Genomic DNA, 22895 nt, shown 5'->3' with positions numbered 1-22895 from the left:
GTATCAGGCACCTCGTCCGCCCAAGTCTTTGCTGTGCATGGCCCTGCATGTGGCTGAGGGAGGAAGGGGGCACAGGCTTGCTGGATTGAGGCCATGAAGCCTTCCCCACAGCCTGCCCTGTGGAATAATGCGTTAAGGATTGTCAGCACCGTTTCCCTCCAGGTGTCTCACCCCTATCTTTTTAAAGTTACCTTGGAAGAGGCTGCATGTGGATAAGGACCCTCTCTCTTCTCGTTCAAGCATGCAGACACAAAAAGAGGAGAGGTAGGTAAGTTCTGCTTTTAAAAAGCATTTGCTTTGGGATCAATTCTTCAATAAAATAAACAATGCTAAATGTGAATATATCTAAACAGTTTCCAAATACATGAGGCACAAACTGATACAACTGTTAGAAGAGACAAATCCACAATTCTAGTCAAAGATCTCAAAATTCCTCTCTCAGAAACTGATAAAACAGGTAAACGGAAAATCAGTGTGGGTATAGTAGACTTAAACAACACCGTCAATCAACTGACTGAATTGACAGGAATAGAACACCATATCCAACAACATGTGGAACATTCACCAAGGTAGATCACAATCTGAGACATAAAACAAATCTTAATAAAAGGACTGGAAACAAATAAAGTGTATTCTAGTCTCTCTTCACAACAGAATTAAACTGCAAGTCAAAAAGAAAGATATCTGAATATCTTCAAATATCTGGAAATGAAACACTACTAAATAATGCATGGGTCAAAGAAGAAACCACAAAGTAAATTAGAAAATGTTTTAAATTAATTTAAAATGAAAATACAACATATCAAAACTTGTGTGATGTGGCAAAAGCACTGATTAGTTGTAACTTTCTAGCATTGGAAGCTTACATTAGAAAACAGGAAAAATTTCATATCAGTAATCAGAGCTTTAACCCTAAGAAACAGAAAGAGAAGAGAAAATTAAATCCAAAATAAACACAAGGAAGAAAATCATCAAGAGCAGAAATGAATAAAATAGGAAAACCTGACCGAAATATAGAGAAAACCAATAAAGCTAAAAGCTGGTTTTTTGAAAAGATAAATAATCGTAATACTGTGGAAACTAGATTGAAGTTGGAGACTACATTGGTTTATTTGGAGGCTTCTATTAAAGCTATAACAATCAAGATAGTGTGGTATTGGGGGAGGAACAAGCATACATATCAATAGTACAAAATACAAAGTCCAGAAATAGATCCACACATATAAAGTCAATTGAATTTCTGCAAAATTATTAAGGTAATTCACTGAGGAAAATGATAGCCTTTTCAACAAACAGTGCTAGAACAAATGAATATTTATATGAAAAACAAAAAAGCAAATAATAAACCTTGAACCTTACCTCATCTACACAAAAATTAACAAAATGATCTTAGACCTAATTTAAGAGCTAAAACTACAAAAATTCTAGAAAACATGGGAGAAAATTTTTGTAATTTTGAGTTAAGCAAAGTTTTCTTAAATAAGACATAAAAAGCACAAACTATAAAGAAAAAAATAAATTGGACCTCATCAAAACTAAAAATGTTTTCTCCTCAAAATATTCTGAGAAATGAATAACAAGCATTGAGATTAAAATGGTAATTTAAAAAACTGCCAAAAACAACAAAAAAAAAGTCTAGGACCAGTTGGATCCACAGCTAAATTCTAACAGACATTCAAAGAAGAATTGGTACCAATCCTGTTGACACTATTCTAAAAGAGAGAGAAAGAGGGCATCTTCCTTAAATCATTCTATGAAGCCAGTATCACCCTAATACTGAAACCAGGGAAGGACATTACAAAAAAAGAAAACTATGGACCAATATTCCTGATGGACATAGGTGCAAAAATCCTCAACAAAATACTAGTGAACCGAATCTAACAGCATATTAAAAAATCTAGTCCAACATGATCAAGTGGGTTTCATACCAGGAATGTAAGAATGGTTTAATATACATAAGCCAATAAATGTGATATGCCACATAAACAGAATTAAAAACAAAATTCACATGATCATCTCAATAGATGCAGAAAAAGCATTTGACAAAATCCAGCATCACTCAGCAAAATTTGCATAGAAGGAACATAGCTTAAGGTAATAAAAACCATCTATGACAAACCCACAGCCAACAAACTACCGAACAGGAAAAAGTTGAAAGCATTCCCCCGATAACTAGTGCAAGACAAGGATGCCCACTTTCACCACTTCTATTTAACATAGTACTGGAAATCCTAGCCAGAGGAATCAGATAAGAGAAGAAATAAAGGCATTCAAATTGGTAAAGAGGAAGTCAAACTGTTGTTGTTTGCTGATGATAGATACCTACAAAATCCTGAACACTCATCCAAAAACCTTCTAGAGCTGGTAAATAAATTCAGCAAAGTTTCAGGATACAAAATTAATGTACACAAATCAGTAGCTCTGCTATACACCAGCAGTGACCAAGCTGTTCTTGATCAAATCAAGAACTCAACCCCTTTTTAGGTATATTCCTAAAAACCTTAGGAATATACCTAACCAAGGACATGAACAATCTCTTCAAGGAAAACTGCAAAACATTGTTGAAAGAAATCATAGACAATACAAACAAATGGAAATACATCCCATGCTCATGGATGGATATAATTAATATTGTAAAAATGACCATACTGCCAAAAGCAATCTACAAATTCAATGCAATTCCCAACAAGATACCACCATCATTCCTCAGAGAACTAGAAAAAAAAAATCCTAAAATTCATAGGGAACGAAAAAAGAGCCCTCATAGCCAAAGAAAGACTAATCAAAAAGAACAAATCTGTAGGCATTGCATTACCCAACTTCAAACTATCCTAGAAGGCCATAATCACCAAAAAACATGGTTCTGGTATAAAAATAGGCACATAGACCAATGGAACAGAATAGAGAACTCAGAAATGAAGCCAAGTACTTCCAGCTGACTGATCTTCAACAAAGCAAACAAAAATATAAAGCGGAGAAAGGACACTCTACTCAACAAATGGTGCTGGGATAATTGGCAAGTCACATGGAGAAGAATGAAACTTGATCCTCATATCTCATACAAAAATCAATGCAAGATGGATCTTAAATCCATCTTAAATCTAAGACCTAAAACCATAAAAATTCTAGACAATCACATCAGAAAAACCCTTCTAGACATTGGCTTACGCAAAGACTTCATGAACAAGAACTCAAAAGCAAATGCAACAAAAACAAAGATAAATAAATGGGATCTAATTAAACTAAAATGCTTCTGCACAGTAAAAGAAATATCAACAGAGTTAACAGACAACCCATAGAGTGGGAGAAAATCTTCACAATCTGTACATCCAACAAAGGACTAATATCCAGAATCTACAAGGAACTCAAACAAATCATCAAGAAAAATAAAACAATCTCATCAAAAAGTAGGCTAAGGATAGGAACAGATAATTCTTGTAAAAAGATATACAAATGACCAACAAGCACATGGAAAAATGCTCAACAACACTAATTACTGGGGAAATGCAAATCAAAGCCACAATGTGATACCACCTCACTCCTGCAAGAATGGCCACAATCAAAATATTTTTTAAAAAATGTTGGCGGGGATCAGGTGAAGTGGGAAAAATTTACACTGTTGGTGGGAATGTAAACTAGTACAACCACTATGGAAAACAGCGTGGAGATTCCTTAAAGAACAAAAATTAGATCTACTATTCATTTGATCAAGCAATACCCCTACTAGGTATCTACCCAGAGGAAAATAAGTCATTATATGAAAAAGATACTTGCACATGCATGTTTATAGCAGCACAATTTACAATTGCAAAACTATGAAACCAACCCAAATGTCCATCAGTCAACGAGTGGATAAAGAAAATGTGGTATATATATATATATATATATATATATATATATATATATATATAATGGAATACTACTCAGCAATTAAAAAGGAATGAAGTAATGGCATTCTCAGCGACCTGAGTGGAATGGGAGACTATTATTCTAAGTGAAGTAACTCAGGAATGAAAAACCAAAGATCGTATGTTCTCACTTATATGTGGAGGCTAAGCTATGGGGGATGTAAAAGCTTAAGAATAATACTTGGAACTTTGGGGACATGGGGGAAAGAGTAGGGATTGGGGAGGTATAAAAGACCACACATTGGGTACAGTGTACACTGCTCGGTACACCACTAAAGAACTTATTTATGTAACCAAACACCACATGTTCCCCAAAAACCTATTGAAATTAAAAAAATAAATAAAAGAAATGAAAGGGAAATCCACAGACTGGGAGAAAATATTTGCAAAAGATCTATGTGATAAGTGTAAGGAAGTTTTATCCACAACACATAAAGAACTTCTCTCTAAGAAGATAAATGACTGAATAAAACATTGAGCAAAAGATGTATAGTTACTTCACCAAAGAAAATATAAAGATGACCAATAAGCACAAGAAAAGGTGCTAACCATTAGTCTTTGTCAAAATGCAAATTAAAACCATAAGAGATACCATGCATAATTGTCTACCCAGAATAGCTGAAATATTAGACTGACACAATACCACACAATGGCTAGAATGTAAAGTAGGTAGAACTCTCCTACCTTGCTAGTGGAAACAGAAAAAATTGAATAATCACTATGGAAAACAGTTTGACAGTTTCTTATGACATTAACCACAAACTTACCATAAATCCAGCAATTCTACTCCATTTACTCAAGAGAAATGAAAACATCTATTCACACAAAGACCTACATGTGAGTGTTCATAGAAGCTTTATTTATTATAGCCAAAGATGCTAACAACACAAACATCCATCAAATGATGTATAGATAAATAACTAAGTCCCATACCCACAAAATAGAATACCACTTGGGAATAAAAGGAACTGAGATACTAATACATGCCACAAAATAAACAAATCTCAAAAGAATTACGCTAAGTAAAAAAAAAAGCCAGTCATAAAAGCCTATAATACTGTATGTTTTAATTCACAGGACCATTTGGAACTGGCAGAACTATAATAACAATCAAATACATTGGTAGTTGCCAGAGGCAGGTATTCGGGGAAGGAATTTAACGGTAAAGACACATGAGGGAACTTTCTGGGGTCATGAAAATATTCTATATCTTAACTGGTGGTAGCTATACAATGCTACATATTTGTCCAAACTCACTGAACTATACACTTAAAACGGGTAAATTGTAGTGTAGATATATCTCAATAAAGTAGCTTTAAACAACAATCTTGCATGTCCTTCACATGTACCCCAAAACCTAAAATGCAATAAAAAAAATTTTTTTAAAAATCACATCTTTCATCTCTTCATTCATCAAATGTTCTGTGACTGCATCTGCTGTATACATCCTGTCTTTGCTCTACTGAACAGTGAGGTCTGTAAGTACCTTTAGGTGACTTCAGAGTGGAGTCATCATGGATGTGGAGTTCATGGACTCTGAGGGAGGTAACAGCAACTATGTAAACTTTCAGCTAAATGAGTGCCTAGGACAAAATCTGGAAAATGATTTGGGAAATTGGGATTTATGTAACAGCTTTAAGTCAATCAATGTACTTATAAAATTCTTAGTACTAGAATTGTCACAGCCCAATGTTGGATAAATAAATGAATGTATTTATTGAATAGTCTCTTTATTTTCCTGATGAGAAAACTGAGGTTCAAAGAATTTAAGTGCCCAGAGTCAGACGCTGAAGCAGATCCAGGATCAGATCTGAAGTTATTTCTTCTAACTTCTGGATCTTTCTAAAATTTCTACTCACTTTGTTTGTCTATTTTTCAGGCTTGAAGAATAGAAAATGAAAAGTGGATATTTTTGAAGCAACAAATTGCTATGGAGTAAAGCTTTTAGGGCCTCTTATCACTGCAACTTCATGTTCTGGTGAAATTCCAAGCTGTGTTTCTATATAGAGGCAGAAATGGCAGAGATTTCAATGCCAAAGTCCCCATCTCTAAAGCAAGTGGCTCTAGCTGGAGTGTGTATATACGGTGGGGGCGGGGGAGGTGTGGGGTGGGGTGATCCTCTTACCTTCAGGCAGCTGCTGTGTACAGCTCAAGTATCAGCCAGAGCAGCTGCTGAGTTAATCCACCAAATAGGGAGACATTTCTCTGGAAACCCCTGTTCCCTGCATAGCTCCCATTAAGTGGTTTGGGCAAATTCTTCCAGGTGAGGCCACTGAGCTGCACTGGGAAGGGAGGAAGCGGAATTTCGAGGGGGCTTTCATTGTTGCTGCTCCCACCTCTATAACAATTTAATTGCCACACATATTCCCAATAAAATACCCAGCTGTCCATGGGGAGCAGGTTAGGGGTGGAAGCAGACTGGACCAGAAATGGCCATAAGAAGGCATGCCCAAAAAACAAGGCCTCACAGAGACTGCTACCAAGACAGCCAACCTGTCTCACAGCATCCTTCTCCCACCTTATTCATGCCTTGTTTTCTGGGGTTGATCAGGACATGGTATAATTCTTTCAAAATGAAATTTAAAATTAACCCACGAAAGTAAATGAAAGGTTATTTCTACCAAACACTTTTTACATTGACTGAGAATGTAACAGGCCTGGATTAGAAGGGTAGAAACTGAAAGGATGACTCTGCAGCTAAAGATGAGATCATGCAGGAGGGCTTTGCACAGTTTTCTGGGAGGAGTGGGGTGTGGGGAGGTTCCAAGTGCATCCTGCGGAAGCGTGGATGGAAACTGAGGCCTTTATGAGTTCAAATTCACCACAGGGCTGAATCCAAACCTTGCTTTTTCTTAGAGAATGCCCGTGGGAGCACAACACTCCTTTGATCTAATAAGAAGTAGTGGTCCTGTTCATCACTGGTAGAGGCAGCTGACGTTTGGTTTTTGCCATGACCAGTTTTTTTAACCTGTGTACTTGGGTGAAGAGAGAAGGTATGTGATAAAGTAGAAATTGTTCCACCCAAGAAACCACAGGCAGCTTTTTACTGTGTACTTGGATATGAGGAAAGCACCTGGAAATAGAGCATTCGCTTCTGAAAGGTTTGCAGTTCAGCTGTTGGGGACTGAAGGTAGTTTACAGGTCAGCAAGTGAGCCTGAGACGCCTCTGAGTTTTTAAAGGCAACATTACTCTCTGACATGGGACCACCTGGTAAAGAAAGATAAGACCACTACTGAATCAAAGAGAACTCTTACCACATCCTAAATGTCCAAGGTAGGACTAGTGATGAAATGTGAAATTCCAACACTCTAACCTTGCACTAGACAAATATGAATCTGGTAAACTGGGTTCTGAAGTGGTGAAGATGAATCAGGCCTGCAAACCTGAGCAAAGGCTGGGAATTTGCTACTATAGTGAGGTCTCTATCAACCTGCCCATATCCCACTTCCAGGATCAAAGAATAGTACTCCATCATGAACAGGTGTCTTTCTCTATGTGAAAGGCCCTTCCTCAAACACCAAGAACTATACAGCAAGGTTCTTTGTGATACTGGATGTCAACGCCCTCCCTATACCTGCTCCGCCTGCCCCACCCTCCGCTCCCCAGGCAGGCATGTGGATGTCAGCACACATGACATGGGCTCAGTGGATGGCAGCCTTGAAGCATGACACTCCTTCTGCAGCCTCAGAGAAGCATTACAAGACATATATGTAGGGACAAAGCCCCAAACCCGAATTCTCAGAATGTAAACAGAACCCTTCAGACAATTATTCAGATCCACAATTAGGTCCTGGTTCCAATAAAGCATGGAGTTTTCTCTCTCACTATTTGTCCCTGAGTCCACGGCCAATACAACCTCCCACTGCTCTTCACCACAGATAATGTCCGGAGGAGTTGGGCCCTGAGCAGTCTGTAAGAACACTTGGGACAGTCCATGGTGCACAGGTTTCTAGCTGACTATTGGACATTGTGGGCAGGTCCTGCTCACGCAGTTACAGACATACAGAGACCTGTGGAGGCCCCACTGCCATTGCTGAGCTGATGGCTAATGAGGAAGAAAGGAAGTCTATGATTGGAGCTTCCAGAATCGTCAGTGTCAACCCAGGGAAAAGTCAGTGAGCCAGAAATAGCCAATGTCTTCCAGCACCATTGACCCTGAACTGCCTCTGAACTATAGGCACAAAGAGCTGTGTTTCAGGCCCAACAGGGTCATTTACTCAAAAGTACATGGGAGTTGGAATCTTTAAGTATTATTAATTAAACTGAGAACATTCAAAAGGCTATTAAATTAAGATGTCAGTCCTCAAGCAAACCTCATAACAGCAATCAAGCAAAGGCTTGGCTATGAGAAGGGTAACTTGGAAATAATACACGGGGGCTACTTCATGACTTTATAGCTTGGTTCTTTGGTTTTAATTCCTGATGGCTGCTAAGTGCACACTGATCTTCTGGCTGTTAATTCATTCAGGTCTTACATGGGTGCAATCCCCCAGATACTGCTTCACTCAGGGCATCTTTCTCTCAGGGACCTTCTCTCCCAGGAGAAACTCTGTAGAGTCTGAGGGTTCAAAGAGGACCCACCTACCTGCTCATCTACATAGGAACTGCCTAGAACGGCAGCCCACCAGGAGTCACTTGGCCACCTCCTGGACATCTGTGGTGTAAGCAGATAAAATGCTTCTACTTAATCGATGGAAACCTGTATTTTCTCCAGAAGTTCTTTGTCGCTCCTTTCTCTACAAGGAGTAGGTCCTCATGGCATTATGGACATTTGAAATTGACCTCCCCTAATGATTATTCTGGAGGGTTTGCTCCTCCTGGATTACTGAATAATTGCCCACGGAGTCACTGTTCTCAGTCAAGGTTCCCCTCATGCAGGAATAGATAATGGAGCAATTCTCCTTAGGAAGAGGTCTCAGGGCAATTGCATTGTGGAAACTTGAGGCCTCCAGTATAACCTGTGAACAGTGTTTTTTTAGGGGAAGACTGAGCCTCAAGATTTGGGAAGAAATTCATCTCTGGGCCTACAGAAGAGGAACATTATGGAAGAAACTATGTGAGATGTTAGTCAAGGGAAAAGAAAATATTTCCTACCCATTAAAGTAAAAATCAAGCACTGAATCTGACTCCAGATGTAGTGAAGTATAAGAAAAGCCAAAAGCGCTAGGCAGATTACTAACTCCTGTGAGAAAATAAGAAGAAAGCTTCACTGATATTATCACAAATAGTTATTTTCAACATTATTTCAATGGACTTTTCATTTTGGTTTCATTTGAGCCCTACTACAGGCTTTTCATGGGGTAGTGCACTACAATTTTCAGAAAACAGCTTCTAGGCACTCAGCTTCTACTACATGTCTAAGAATTGCCATACATTTTCTAGAAATAATCAGTCTACTACATCTTTTACCTAAAAACCACCTCAAAAGATTTCCTCACACCAAACATTTATTTTTGTCACTTTTATCTGTGAAAATAAACATCCAATCCCAAAGCATGTTACTTTTAACTTTCCAAAAATCATTTCCTTTTATTACCTCATGGAATTGAAATTTACTTGAGCAGATGCAATCAAAATAAGAAGTCACTTTCTGAGTTTTGAAAACATGTTGTTTGTGGTTCATGATCAATCACCTGATGACCCAGGAGCATGGAACTGGAGAGTGCTTTCTGACAGCCTCTTGCCTGGGCAACACTCACACCTCACACATCATTTAAGAATGCTCATGAGTATGAAGTCACCATGAACATTTTTCCTTGTGAAGAAATTGTAAAATATTTCTTCTATGTACTCTTCAAGACATGCAAACATCTAACCAATTGTTAGGTGGAAGACATGGACTTCAACTCTCATTATATAAAGAAAGAGTCTCTTGGAAAAAAATCTCTATGGAGGAGCACCTGTGCTTTTCTGCTCCCAGTAGCACATGCTTAAGAAGCTCGGGTTTAATCAAGCCAAGACTATCTCTCTCTAGCTGTGGCCAGCACACTCCAAGAATCCATGAATCAGAGGTTATTTTCCAGAACAGACTTAAAACTCAATTCAAGTGTACTCCTTGAGGGTTGCTGGGAATGACACAAAAGCAGGGGATTAGTCTTTGCAAGCCCAAGGAGGACACAGGGAAGGCTGAGGAAGGGCAAGTGGCCGTTGCAAAGGAGGACCAGGGACACAGCCCGTCACTGCAGATGAAGCAGCACTCAGCAGCATGCCTAAGGGCCAGGCTCACTTGCGTCCCTCCCCTGGGAAGCCAGGTGTGAGGTCACCAAGCACCAGCAGAGTGAACCATCAGATTTGTTTTGTTTTATGTTTTCATTTATGTAGAGCTCAAAATAAGCCAGCATTGGGAGATGGGTCGTTTCTGTACTTTTTCCCTGGCTGAGGTTTCTCTCTGCCCTTTTGAAAGCCCTTTTTCTTCTTGCTATGGCCAGTTCCAGTGGGAGCCTAAAGGGTGCAGGAAAGCATAGACACAAGTGCATCATCACTAACCTGAGAAGTAGCTGCAGGTGCACTAGTTTCCTTACCACTCACAGCTGCCCTCTCACTCGTTGCGGCTGCTGCCATTTCTGCCTTCCGTACATTCGAATCCTCAGAACCTGGAGGCCCTATTTGCCCCAGACCTTCGCTCCCTGGGGTGCAAGGTGGGTTGGTGGTGGCTTTCCGGGTTTGGCCTTTATACCAACTAGGGTAAAACAAGGGATCCGCAGTTTCCGCTGCTGCAGGGACTGGAGTTTCAGACTCTGTGGTCTGCTGAGAGCCAGTGGGCACAACCTCCCCCTTAATCAGAACAGATAAATTCAAAAGTAAAAAAAAAGAAAAGAAGAAGAAAAAGCAGTCGATTTTAGTTCCCTTTGGGTTTGAACACTGTGTGTTCCCTGCATGCAGTGCCTTGGTGGCTGTTTTAGTTCATCCCACCCTCCAGAAGTGCTAAGAGCAGAATGGTGACCACAGCGTCCATCTGTCCAGCATCTGGATGTGTGCACTCTTCTTTTCTGAGCTTGTCTTTCACTCTTTGGGAACCCAGGCAGGCAGAAAGCAGAAATCTCAGTGAATGTTGCTTATAAAATATCAGATATGGGAGAGGGGTCAAACTATTTAGTAGAATTAATTTGTAGGCATTATGCGTGAGTGCCCAAAACCTCTTTATAAAAACCAAAAATTAATCTCATTGATCAAATCCAATCCTCACTCAGTTGCTATCCCTCTTTCAATTTTATTTCAACTGGAATGCTCAGAATTTAAAGATTCTAGACTATAAATGGTATTTTAGCCTGGTTTACTGTGGAGATAGAGCATAGAAATACAATTCTATCTCCGAGATCCCCCTCTAGGGCTTTGTTTCAATCCACTTCAAAAGCAGGTGTCGAATCAGGACTCCTCTCTGATGAGTCTACACTGCCTGCATACTCAATAGGTTGGGATCCTGTCTGCTGAAGTGTCATGGTGTCCACACAAAGGCTTGAAAACTGGACGGTGACATCTTAGAAACATGAGGTCAGCCGATTAGGTGCAGCATCTGGGGTGAGCTAATTTCTTAAAATATGTTTTAAACAATTCTGTCAATATACAATCTCATCAAATGACAAATCCATAGAAAACCAGGCTTCATTGTTTGCTCACTGAAGGAAAAAATACAGAAGTTGTATTTCAGGGTAAGCAACAGGAACATAAACTAGTTTAGTTTCTCTGTTTACCTCCTCAATTATCTACCAAAAATTCAAAGTTCTAAAAGTATAATCACTTTTGTTTCTTACCCTATATATTTTATTTCTCAAGCTATACTCTGCATCTACATTCATTAAGTAACAAAGAGCAGACCCAGTCCCCATGACTTCAACTCTCTATGAATTAACATGACACACAGACACGACGGACACACACACACATACACACACACACACACTTACACACACAATTTCCAGACATAGACTGCCTCAGATTTGAGGACATTACTGTGAGAAAGTTGTATTAAATTAAGTTTTGTTAACTAACAAGAACCACAAAGAACCTGTTTAATCACCTAGAGGACTTTTCTCCCCGACATGGGGACTGTCCTGAAGTCTTTTGTCTACCACATAAAATGTCTGGCATATAGTTATCTTAAGGGAGAACAGAGTAAACTGCTTAGGCTATTCAGTAAGGAGACATGCCCATGTGCCCTGTAGAAAGGGACTCGGAAGGGGTTACCTGTGTCATAGGCGCATCCGCAGCAGGCGGCAGGGCTGGAGGTGGCTCTGGAGAGGAAACTGGAAGTGTCCCGGGGGCAGCCTGCAGCTCCAGCTGAGAGAGCTCTGACGCTTTTTCTGGGCTTTCCTCTTCTCTTGGAAACTCTGTTTGAACATTTTCTACTTCTTCCACTTCTACTGATTCTCCTTCTCCTTCTCCGCCTTCTTCTTCTTCATCTTCATCTTCTGGTAAAGTAAGGTAAAGTATCTTTAAAATTGTTATAACTATCCCCGCAGCCATGGGAACAGTTAATGGCCAGTGCTTATAGCCCCGGTTAAGGTCAGGGTTAGGGAAGTCCTCTCTGACAGTGGTCCTAGTGTGCCGTGCCGGGGATTTGTGCTTCTAGTGGAATGTGGACTGGACAAATGTGAAGGAACCATTGCCATCCTCCTTGTTCTCCTCCTCAGTAAAAACTCTTCACCCCTGCTGTGCGGCATGCTCCTCACCTTCCAGAGCCGGTCCACATTTTTATTACAGTCGGCCACATCTGCAAACTCCTGGAGGGCTGGGATTGTCGCTTATTTATCTCTGTCAGATGAAATGGAAGCGCAACTATCTTCCCTATCTCAGAAGACAAAACCTTTTTCTCATTTTAGCTTTCTACCTCCATTGTTCAGTGAATACTGACTTTTGCCACAGTAAATGCCATGACTCTTGGATTTCTTTCTTTTTTTGAGACAGAGTCTCATTCTGTTGGCCAGGCTGGAGTGCAGTGGTATGATCTAGGCTCACTGCGACCTCCATCTCCCTGGGTTCAAGTGATTCTCCTGCCTCAGCCTCTGGAGTAGCTGAGATTACAGGCAAGCACCACCACACATAGCTAATTTTTTTTTTTTTTTTTGGTACTTTTAGTAGAGATGGGGTTTCACCATGTTGGTCAGGCTGATCTCGAATTCCTGGCCTCAAGTGATCCACCTGCCTTGGCCTCCCAAAGTGCTGGAATGCCGTGACTCTTTTCCTGATCCACTGATCTTAATATTCCCTCAGGCTACATTAAGAACAGACAATATTAAGTGATTTTTTAAAAAAGATATATCCTGAAGATTTGCCTTTAAAATTTTGTCTGTGGATGTTGTTGCAGCCTTATAGCATTACTAGTGGTCTCGCTGAAGGTTGTAGTCATCCGGATGGCTAGCATGAGTCAAGGTGATCAAAATTTTTGGTCAGCTTCAAGATTATTTCTCTCTTTTCAATTATTTAATCAGGATAAAATATCAGGAATGGGATTTCTGGGCCGAAAGGTAGGAATGTGTTTATAGCTCATGGAGTATAACTGATCACATAGATCCAGCTTTATGTCCAGGTTGTGACTTATTTTATGAGTTGTTACTGTTCTTGTCCTCTAAAGTTTGATTAACTTGATATGCTACAATATCTATCCAAGATGCCTCCTATGTATTGCCTTTGTCTCATCCTTAACCTTGCTCCTGCTGACACTTTACATTATTGTGGCTAACACTGTGGGTAGGATTGAAGTTGAGATATCATCATCACCATCAATTATGAAGCATATGCCTATCCAGAGTCAAATACCCAACCTGACATTAAAATAGGCACCAGGCCAGGCATGGTGGCTGACACCTTAATCTCAGCAATTTGGGAGGCTGAGGTAGGTGGATCACCTGAGGTCAGGAGTTTGAGACCACCCTTGCCAACATGGCAAAATCCCGTTTCTCTAAAAATACAAAAATTAGCTGGGAGTGGTGGCAGATTCCTGTAATCCCATCTACTCAGGAGGCTGAGGCAGGAGAATTGCTTGAACCTGGAAGGCGGGGGTGCAGTGAGCTGAGATCATGCCATTGCACTCCACCCTGGGCGACAGAGTGAGAGTCCATCAAAATAAAAAAAGGCACTATATATTCAAAGTTAAATAAACATTGTCAACAAATGATGTGATCCTGTAATGTAATAGAGCTGCACATTGGATATAATCCTTGTGAAGTTGTCGACATTGATTCTGGAGGTGATTCTGAATCCCCCCTTTCCTCCCATCCAACTTGTCGGCAGCTTTCACACACCTGCAGCTTTGTCCATATGGTCAAAAAAAATAACGAACCTCTGTAAAAGTCAATTTCACGTATTATCTTTTCTTCCCTATTGAGGTTGACTGTGAAGTGGTTCATGTTCTCATAGCCATGTTCTATTTTCTCCATCTGAAACGCCTTTGATGCTTCGGAGATTCTGCAACAAAGACAAGTTGCCACTTTCTGTCACTGTTTAAAATTGGACAGCCTTGGGTAAAGGTGACAATATGCATTTTTCCATAAAATAAAAAGGTCTTACTTTTGTAGCAGGGTTTTGGCGTTCTGTGAAAGCAAACAAAAGATAGTCTTGCTAAATTATTTCCGTAGAAGACAGTGGTAAGACAATTATTTCCTTTGCTGACTCTGAGAATCTCATAGCTTAGTTTCTAAATGTCATAAATAACTACTGTCTTATACCAGAACCCTCTTAGATTTAAGCAGTATCATAGACATATGTTTTTTTGAGTTGTTTAAATAGATGAATATATGAGCATATGGGGTTTATATTTTAGTTGGTAAAAATAAATAAAAACTAAAATGTGCATAAAATAATTAAAATGTGATAACTAATTTTTCAGCACCCACCTTTTGGGTTGTTACCTTGGCTCCAAAAAGAGACTTACCTGCAGAAACACTGCCATTTCTGGCTCATCCATAAACTGAATTCCTGACTCGACCAACTTTGAGACGTTCTCCAAATGATCAGAATATTTTTTGATCAGAGCACGAACGTGTTCCAGTTTCTCCTCTTGGGTTCGGGTAATGACTTGGGTCATTTCATTCTTCCTCTCCTCCAAAATGCCGTACAGGTAATCAAACTTCTCGCAAAGCTCCTGTTTCTGTTTTCTGCAACATTCCTATTCATTGGGTTAGCTAACATTAGAAAGCATTTGAAAGAAAGTCGATCTGGAAAAATCACCTAGACATCTTGGGAAAGAACATTTACTTATGTAGGATATATTTTTTTTTCACCCTAAAGGCGTCCACTTAGGTATGGATACCCATTGTGTTGGTGCTTTGGAAACTCCATTTTAAACCAATTTGACATTTAGACAATCCAAAAATCAATCAAACTGGCTATATGAATCAATGATTTTCCAATCTTCTGTTCTTTATAAATGGAGAATTTCACAGAAGGAATGATTTTTATACTGTATTTGAGTTACATAGGTTATACTTTGCTTTGAAGTGTGTGTGCATGTGTGTGGGGCTGCAAGGAAAATGCTAAGATACTTCCTGCTTTGTACCCTTAACTCCCTTTCTGTTCCACTTACACCAATATTGTCCTAGTTTCAGTCCTTCTATATCGACTTTGTAGCTTCCCAATGGCCTTTGCATCTAGGATTTCCTCCTCCAAGCGATTTACACACTGCAACCAAGTTAATTTTCCCAGAGTACAGTTCTAATCTCTCTCTTCCCCTTCCTTCCTTCCTTCCTTCCTTCCTTCCTTCCTTCCTTCCTTCCTTCCTTCCTCTTTCCTTCCTTTCTCTTTCCTTCCTTCTTTCTCTTTCTTTCTTTCTTTCTTTTTTTTTCTCTCTTTCTCTTTTCTCTCTTTCTCTCTCTCTTGCTTGCTTGCTCTGTCACCCAGGCTGGAGAGCATTGGTGCGATCTAGGCTCACTGCAACCTCCGCCTCCCAGGTTCAGGCAATTCTCCTGCTTCAGCCTCCCAAGTAGCTAGAATTACAGACATCTGTCACCACGCCCAGCTAATTTTTGAATTTTTAGTAGAGATGGGGTTTCATCATGTTGGCTAGGCTGGTTGAACTCCTGACCTAAAGTGACCCACCCCGTCAGCCTCCCACAGCACTGGGATTATAAACATGAACCACCATGCCTGGCCTTAATCATGTTTTTTTCTATTATGACTCTCTATTACACAAAAAATACCATTTAAACTTCACAACTAGCTTTCAAGACCCCTCCATGATCTGGCTCCGATTTTCCTCATAATATTCTACTATCCTCCATTGTATGCCCTGAATTCCAGCAAAAATAAACCACTCACCTTCTTTCTTCATGCTTTCCCCTCTGTTTATGATGTTCTTCCCCAAGTCACCATTGTAAACTCTAAGCAATCTCAAAGACATTGTCGGACTACCACTTCTTCCATAAAGTGGCCGTTGATCTTTATGGCTGAATGTAACATTTTAACCTTCTGAAATCTCATAATAGTTACCATTAATTGCATAACTGTATCTACAAGATTCTGTATTTATCCAATACTGTCTATGAATGGGAAATGGCCTATGCTGTTGGAGAGAAAGTCTGTAAAGGAAGTCTGGCTTGCACATTTCTGTTGTATGGCTGAAGTATCTCCAGTACCATTTAGATCCCTTTACTCTGGGCCCATCTTTAAATTGTAATCAATTATCCAGTTCACCTCGTCATTGGCCTTTTGGCTTTTCAAGCCCTGGTAGGCTTGGTGTGCATATATGCCAATCTCCTTGGACCTGACCATCTCTAGGTCCAGGATCTTTTTAGCTGAGAGCGGATTGTGAGCCATAATGATCTAACCTAGCTCTCCTGCACAGTGGGAACTTCTTGGGAATCCAGTAAATTTATTTCTGACATCTCTGACCATTCTATAACCTTTATCACATATTCTTTCATTTTGGTAAACATTGAAGTATTTCATGTCATGTATAGCTTTCCTCCTTCATGTGAGTTTCTTAAATATCTAAACTATATTTTTCTTAAGGGTAGAATCTGGCTAGGACACAGAGCACCTTCCTGGATAGTAGCTGTTCAGTAAATATCTGTTGAATAGTTTTTGTTTTTTTTTTTTTGAGATGGTGTCTTGCTCTGCCCCCCAGGCTGGACTACAGTGGCACAATCTCGGCTCACTGCAACCTCAGCCTCTCTGGTTCAAGTGATTCTCCTGCCTCAGCCTGCTGAGTTAATGGGATTATAGGCATGCACCACCACATCCAGCTGATTTCTGTATTTTTAGTAGAGATGTGGTCTCGAACTCCTGACTTCATGATCCACCTGCCTCAGCCCCCCAAAGTGCTGGGATTACAAGTGGGAGCCACCATGCCCGGCCGAATAGATTTTTTAAAAATGTGTTTCATTTTCTCTCAATTTCTCTACTATTCTCAGTGTGGGGTTGGGGAGAATGACCTAAACCAAATTGTTTATTATAAAGATACTCTGCAAATATGCAAGAAATATATCCCTCACTCCATTGTCTCCCTTGAAACAGTCAATTCTCATCACAGTTCCTAACCAAATTATAACGCATGGAGATCCAGTGGTGCCAATCATTTTAATAGTTAATGCCTTACCACTGTCATCTACCTGTTCCTTCATGGATTTAACAAACAGTGCATGTCATTTGTGTCATACATCATGCAAGACACTTGGGATTAAAAAGAATTAAACATAGTTCCTATTCTCAAGGAGCTCATAGTTCACTGAGAAAGACTATCAACCAATAATGTAATTCAACGTGGTAGACTGAATAATGTAAATATGTTAGAGATTTATACCAGGTTTTTATAGAAGCACTTATGGAATCTTCATCCAACCCTTTGTGTAGATGGAGGACTTTTGAGAGGAGCCGGAAATGTTGACTCAGGAAGAGTTTCTTAGAGGAATTAGTGCCTGGGCCCCTGACCTTAAGAAGGAGTAGGAGTAAAGGAAGTTGGGGAGGGGACAAAAATGCTTGAAGTCCTGTCAGTTGTCAAAGTAATGGAACAAGGGCCCATGCAGCATATCAAGATGTGGAAATTGCCTGGCTTGACAAATTTCTGTTCATCTCAAGCCCTTTATCATGAGAGTTGGACTGTTCAACCAGGCCTAGAAATGGAAACCTATTAGTAGCTTTCCAATCAAACTCTCTTTCACAGTATTATTTTCTTTTCCAACCTTCAGGCAACCATATGCCCACTGTATACATGAAATTAGCCCCTCTGATATTTAGAAGCTCTACTGTGAACATATAATGGTTTCCAGCTTCTTCCTCCCACGAGTTGTACACTTGAAACACTTATAATATAATGAGTATTATATTAACATATAATACAGGTTGAAAGTCTTTGTTTCACACAAGTGTTCTCCCATGTGATTTAATATGTGAGAACATTCAAGTTTATGACAGCCAAATCATTTACAATGAGACATATGTCAAGTTATGTGTAATCTAGTATACTCTACCAAGTCAAATAAAGATTAAATCACTTATTTTGACCATATAAAATTTTTTTCCAGTTTAAATGGAATAACTAATTTCATCCCTATATTACTTTCAATTTTAAACATTATTTTATTTCTATTCTTTTTTAAAAAATAACTTATACTGAATGTTAGTAAAATTACTATCATTTTAATAGCAGCTCTTCTTTGTTTATACTACCGTGTATGGGGGAAATGCATTTCCTACCCCATACACGGTAGTATAAACAGATAATTAAAATGATTATATCATTACATACTTTGTAAAGCACTTATAATATCACCTGGCATATATTGCTACCGGATTAGTGTTTATTAAATTTAGGTCAAAATTCCTTTATCTAAATTATTCAGTTGCAGAATTTTGAAGCTGTATGGAATATTAAAAATAACCTGCTCCAAATCAATCATGCCACTTGTGTGGAAACTGAAACCCAGCAGAGCTGTCACTTTCTCAAGGCCATCCTACTGTTTATTATTGGTGCCTGGCTTAGAGTCAAGGTCTTTGAACTCCTGGGTCATTGCTAAACTCACCACACCCAGCTGAAGCCATATTTTATGTAACTTAAAAAAATTATATGAAGTGCTTGTAAATGGAATGTATACCTTTTAACAAATTTATTGGCTGGGTACAGTGGCTCACGCCTGTAATCCTAACACTTTGGGAGGCCGAGGCAGGTGGATTCTCTGAGCTCAGGAGTTCGAGACCAACCTGGGCAAAACGGTGAAACCCCATCTCTACTAAAATACAAAATATTAGTGGGGTGTGGTAGTGTGTGCCTGTAATCCCAACTATTTGGGAGGCTGAGGCAGGAGAATCTCTTGAACCTGGGAGGTGGAGGTTGCAGTGAGCCGAGATCGTGCCATTGCACTCCAGCCTGGGCGACAGAGTGAGACTCCATCTCCAAACAAAAACAAAAACGAAACAAATTTACTATGCTCAAGGTAGGCTTTGTAAAGGCAAGACACCTTAAATTATTTCAGAATTATATTCCCTAGTTCATTCTTTCAACAAAATTCACCAACTACTCACTTTGTACCTGGCATTGTATGATCTAATAACCTGCCGTAATTTTCCAATGTTCTGGAGAATAATAAAGAAAAAAGTATCATAAATGATAAATATAAAATGTAAAATTATAATATTTTCTAATTCGATACAGAAAAAATTACTCTTACTTAATTAGCTTTTAATACAATTCTATGCAAAATACTGTAAGAGACAAATCTGTTTCTGAAATGGCAAAAATACATGCCTCTTCCTTGGAATTATGAACCTGGAACTTATAAACTTTTAGAAATTAACTTAAAATGTTCAGGTTAACCTAATGTCGGTTTCAAATGTGAAATACTCCATGAAATGAAATCTCCTATTTTTTCATACTCTCTGAGGTAGAACCCACACAAGAGAGACTAATTTAGGTGCCCTCCAATCTTTCTTGGCTGCAAGACCATCAAAGTGCTGTGAAAGTCAGGGAACAATAAACACCTCATGTTATCAATTTGCCTTCTAAGTTGATGAGGGAACAGATATATGCTGTGGAGAAAAAAAAAAAATTCTCAGAGGCCACCTAGCTACTGACAGTAATGACTCTGAATTTCAGTACCTACTGTGTCGTTGCTAATGTGAATCTGCAAAACTTTCAGCAGTGACTTTCTAGTAGCCTGAAAAGGGGATGAGGAAAAAATGTGGACTTTTATATTGACAAAACGTCTACAGACAGCACACTTTAAAGGACCACTGTTACCTACAAAAGCATGATAGCAACCATGTTTGTCTCTTCTCCACAAAAACTTCCTCATCTCAAAGACTGCTCCTTGCTTTTAGCATACTTTTTCATTTATTTGAGTAAAAAGATATGTATCTTTAAGCCTAATTTGGGGTCGTATACCACCCCTCCTTCCCCGTCTTCTCTGCATAGCAATTCAATCAAGTTACGTGCTTTTTGAGCGTTAGTGTTGATCTTTTCAAATAGTCTCCATTTTCTTCCTTTTGATGTCTGTGGTTCCTACATCCTCTGTGTGTGTGTACACCTGTGTGACTGTGCTTAGCAAGCGAAGTAACCTCCACCACAAATGCAGTAAGTATTGGCTCTGGGCATGCTCTGATGCAAAGCCTTCCTCCTGGGTCTGCTGAGACAGTTATATTTCTTGGCTTCTTGGAGAACCAAATTAAAGTTGTCTATAATACTTTAATGAAAATAAAATTCATCCCATCTCTAGGGAGAATGAAGTGTGGATGCAGTATATTAAAAAGAGGTGATTTTTATAAAGTAAACATTATCCCTCCCATATTGAAAAGGTAAAATGATGATGGGTGGGATATTGTTTCTAAATAATGCCAACATTTCTGAATGTAAAGAAAAAAAAATCAGATGGTCATTAGGTTGTTTCCTTAGAAGTGAGTAGGTAACATTTAACATTGATCTAAAGCCATCATTTAACTGTTACCATCATGGAAATGTTAAAATTGGCAGACTACAATTTCTAGCCACCTTTATATTTTAGCAGTAACGAGAAAAACAAGATATGCAACTGCAAAGGGAAACTTTCATGGAAAGAAAAAGCAACAAGAGATGACCTTATATTAAAAGCGAAGATAGCCTTCCAAGCAAAGCACTGTTTTTAATGGCTAGATTTTTATTGGCTCACTTTTCTCTCAGGTAATTATCACTCTCTAAAATGATCTTATTATTCATTTGATTATTGTCTAACTCCTCTATTAGAATAAAAACTGCCTGAGAACAGGAACCTTTTATGTTTAGCTCATCACTAGTTCCCAGCATTATGTGTACAGAATACGGCATGCAATGCACACTTGAGAAATATAGATTGACTGGCTGAATGAATGAGTAAAATATGACTTGCATCTAGAAATATTCAGCCCTCATGTAAAAGCTTCAATTTTATTTTGTTCCAAAAAAAAAAAAAGTATTTAAGTGGACAGTCTAAGCTTCTGCTTCATTCAATTTTTTTTTAAACAAAATAAAACAAAAACAAAAACAAAACAGTAAAATATAGCTATGCAACCTTAGGGAAACCACTGAACCTCAGGACAGTTGTTCATATGTTTGTATTTGTACAGTGAAAGATTGAATTGTATAATTGCTAAGGTTCTTTCTGACTCTACAGGTCCAGGACTCTCTAATTTTAGGTAAATGTGAAGACATTTCAGAGAGTCTTTAGGCTATGATGTGCCTCCCTCTGTTCCTGGCAAGTCTTGTGTCATCTACAGCATTAAGACATATATTACATGCCCTAGCCCTGAAAGGTCAGCACTAGCTTGCACATGTGCGGTGGCCACAGTAGGAAAAAACCTAAGGCAACAATGACCACTGCTCTTACCATGTAAGGAACACAGCTCTGTGACCAAAATAGAGCTGAAGATAAGCTCTTAGCCCCACCACTTGTCACTGAGCAATTGTGGCTTGATTAGGCCTTTTCATATCTCCACCACATTCCTCCAACATTCATCGAGACATACTTGTTCAGAGGTATACCTTCGTTTGAAACAAGAGACTTCAAACTTCCCTTCATTAAACAAACATGATTTCTTCCCACCAACCCTCCAAAAAAAAAAAGAGAGAGAGAAAAAAAGCAGCCTGTAATTAATAATACTGAAAAAAGTAAGAAGTTTCTTCCAAGAAAATCAAATCCAGCCTTTCATTCATAAAGCTCCAGTTACAAGCACTTAGAGAACTCCCATGAGTACGGACTAGGATGTCCCTAGGAAGGGGACAGATAAACTAGAGAGACACCATCTTCTAGGCACCCAGGCTGGGGTTCAGCCCTCCATCAACTGGGTCCTTTGTGTAGTGCTCAGCAAACAACTCTATTCAGTGGCCATGGGTCTGGGGCCTTCCAAACGCAGGCTCTTTTCTAATACTTCATGTTGCCGCTCCATGTTCAAAGGATAATTATTCCATAATTTTAGGGATTTCTAACACTTACTCTTGGGGTTCTTGGCATTTGGGGTTTTCTGGGCTAGTCCAGATTACTTAGAATCTTTTTGAGTAGACACTATGAGGGCTGAGGGCCAGGTGGGCCTGTTCTGACTGGAGCCCCATGGTTCGGTGAAAGCCACTTGTCAAGCTGAGCAGATGCTTGTCTTACTCTGGTCTGCTGTGGGTAGTCACCATGTTTCCCAGAAAAGGCTCAGTCTCCCTTGGTTGCCAATATTTCCAGTTGCCACAGAGCTTCTTCAAGAAAGAATAGAAGTCATGTCTAGCTCCATTCATTCTCAATGTGTCCCTCTAGAGGGAGTTGTTCAGTCCTGCCATCACAATTAACTGGGACCTGACAGCCTTCTGACACCATTTAAAAGATGCCCCAGAATCTCTAGAGCTTCCAGTTGGGTCACATCATCAGAATAAGTGTGTGCTTTCCAAGCTGACTCCGAGGCTGTAAGGTGACATTTACCAAGCCCCTGGCATGTGCCTCTTACTTCAACTTAGTCATCATGACAAGGCTGTGAAGATGTCATCATCCCCACTGGAATGCTGACGAAGTCGAGGGACAGGAAGCTGAAGTAACTTGTCCAATGTCATGTAATTAAGCCATAGTGCT

At 39.4% G+C, this 22895-nt stretch overlaps 1 protein-coding gene across 6 annotated transcripts in view; it reads right to left on the bottom strand.

Annotated features, from left to right (window-relative positions):
• The window catches only part of TRIM55 (tripartite motif containing 55), a 48898-nt gene that overhangs the window by 11454 nt on the left and 14549 nt on the right, over positions 1-22895 (bottom strand). Inside the window, exons 5-11 of one of the 6 annotated variants that reach the window (XM_010346063.3) lie at positions 14780-15013; positions 14416-14438; positions 14189-14313; positions 12094-12317; positions 10396-10683; positions 9004-9091; positions 6034-6190 (exon numbers count right to left, since the gene is read on the bottom strand). In XM_010346063.3, the coding sequence (XP_010344365.1) occupies positions 6036-6190; positions 9004-9091; positions 10396-10683; positions 12094-12317; positions 14189-14313; positions 14416-14438; positions 14780-15013 (1137 nt within the window). In that variant the 3' untranslated portion in view covers positions 6034-6035. Of the gene's footprint in view, positions 1-6033; positions 6191-9003; positions 9092-10395; positions 10684-12093; positions 12318-12578; positions 12661-14188; positions 14314-14415; positions 14439-14779; positions 15014-22895 lie in introns of those variants that run through there. The other 5 variants (XM_010346064.3, XM_003935536.4, XM_074386706.1 and 2 more) reach the window with 5 other exon arrangements.

Source organism: Saimiri boliviensis, chromosome 15, assembly GCF_048565385.1.
Source record: "Saimiri boliviensis isolate mSaiBol1 chromosome 15, mSaiBol1.pri, whole genome shotgun sequence".
In the NCBI taxonomy this organism is placed as follows: domain Eukaryota; kingdom Metazoa; phylum Chordata; class Mammalia; order Primates; family Cebidae; genus Saimiri; species Saimiri boliviensis.
This window is presented reverse-complemented; position numbering and strand designations above follow the sequence as displayed.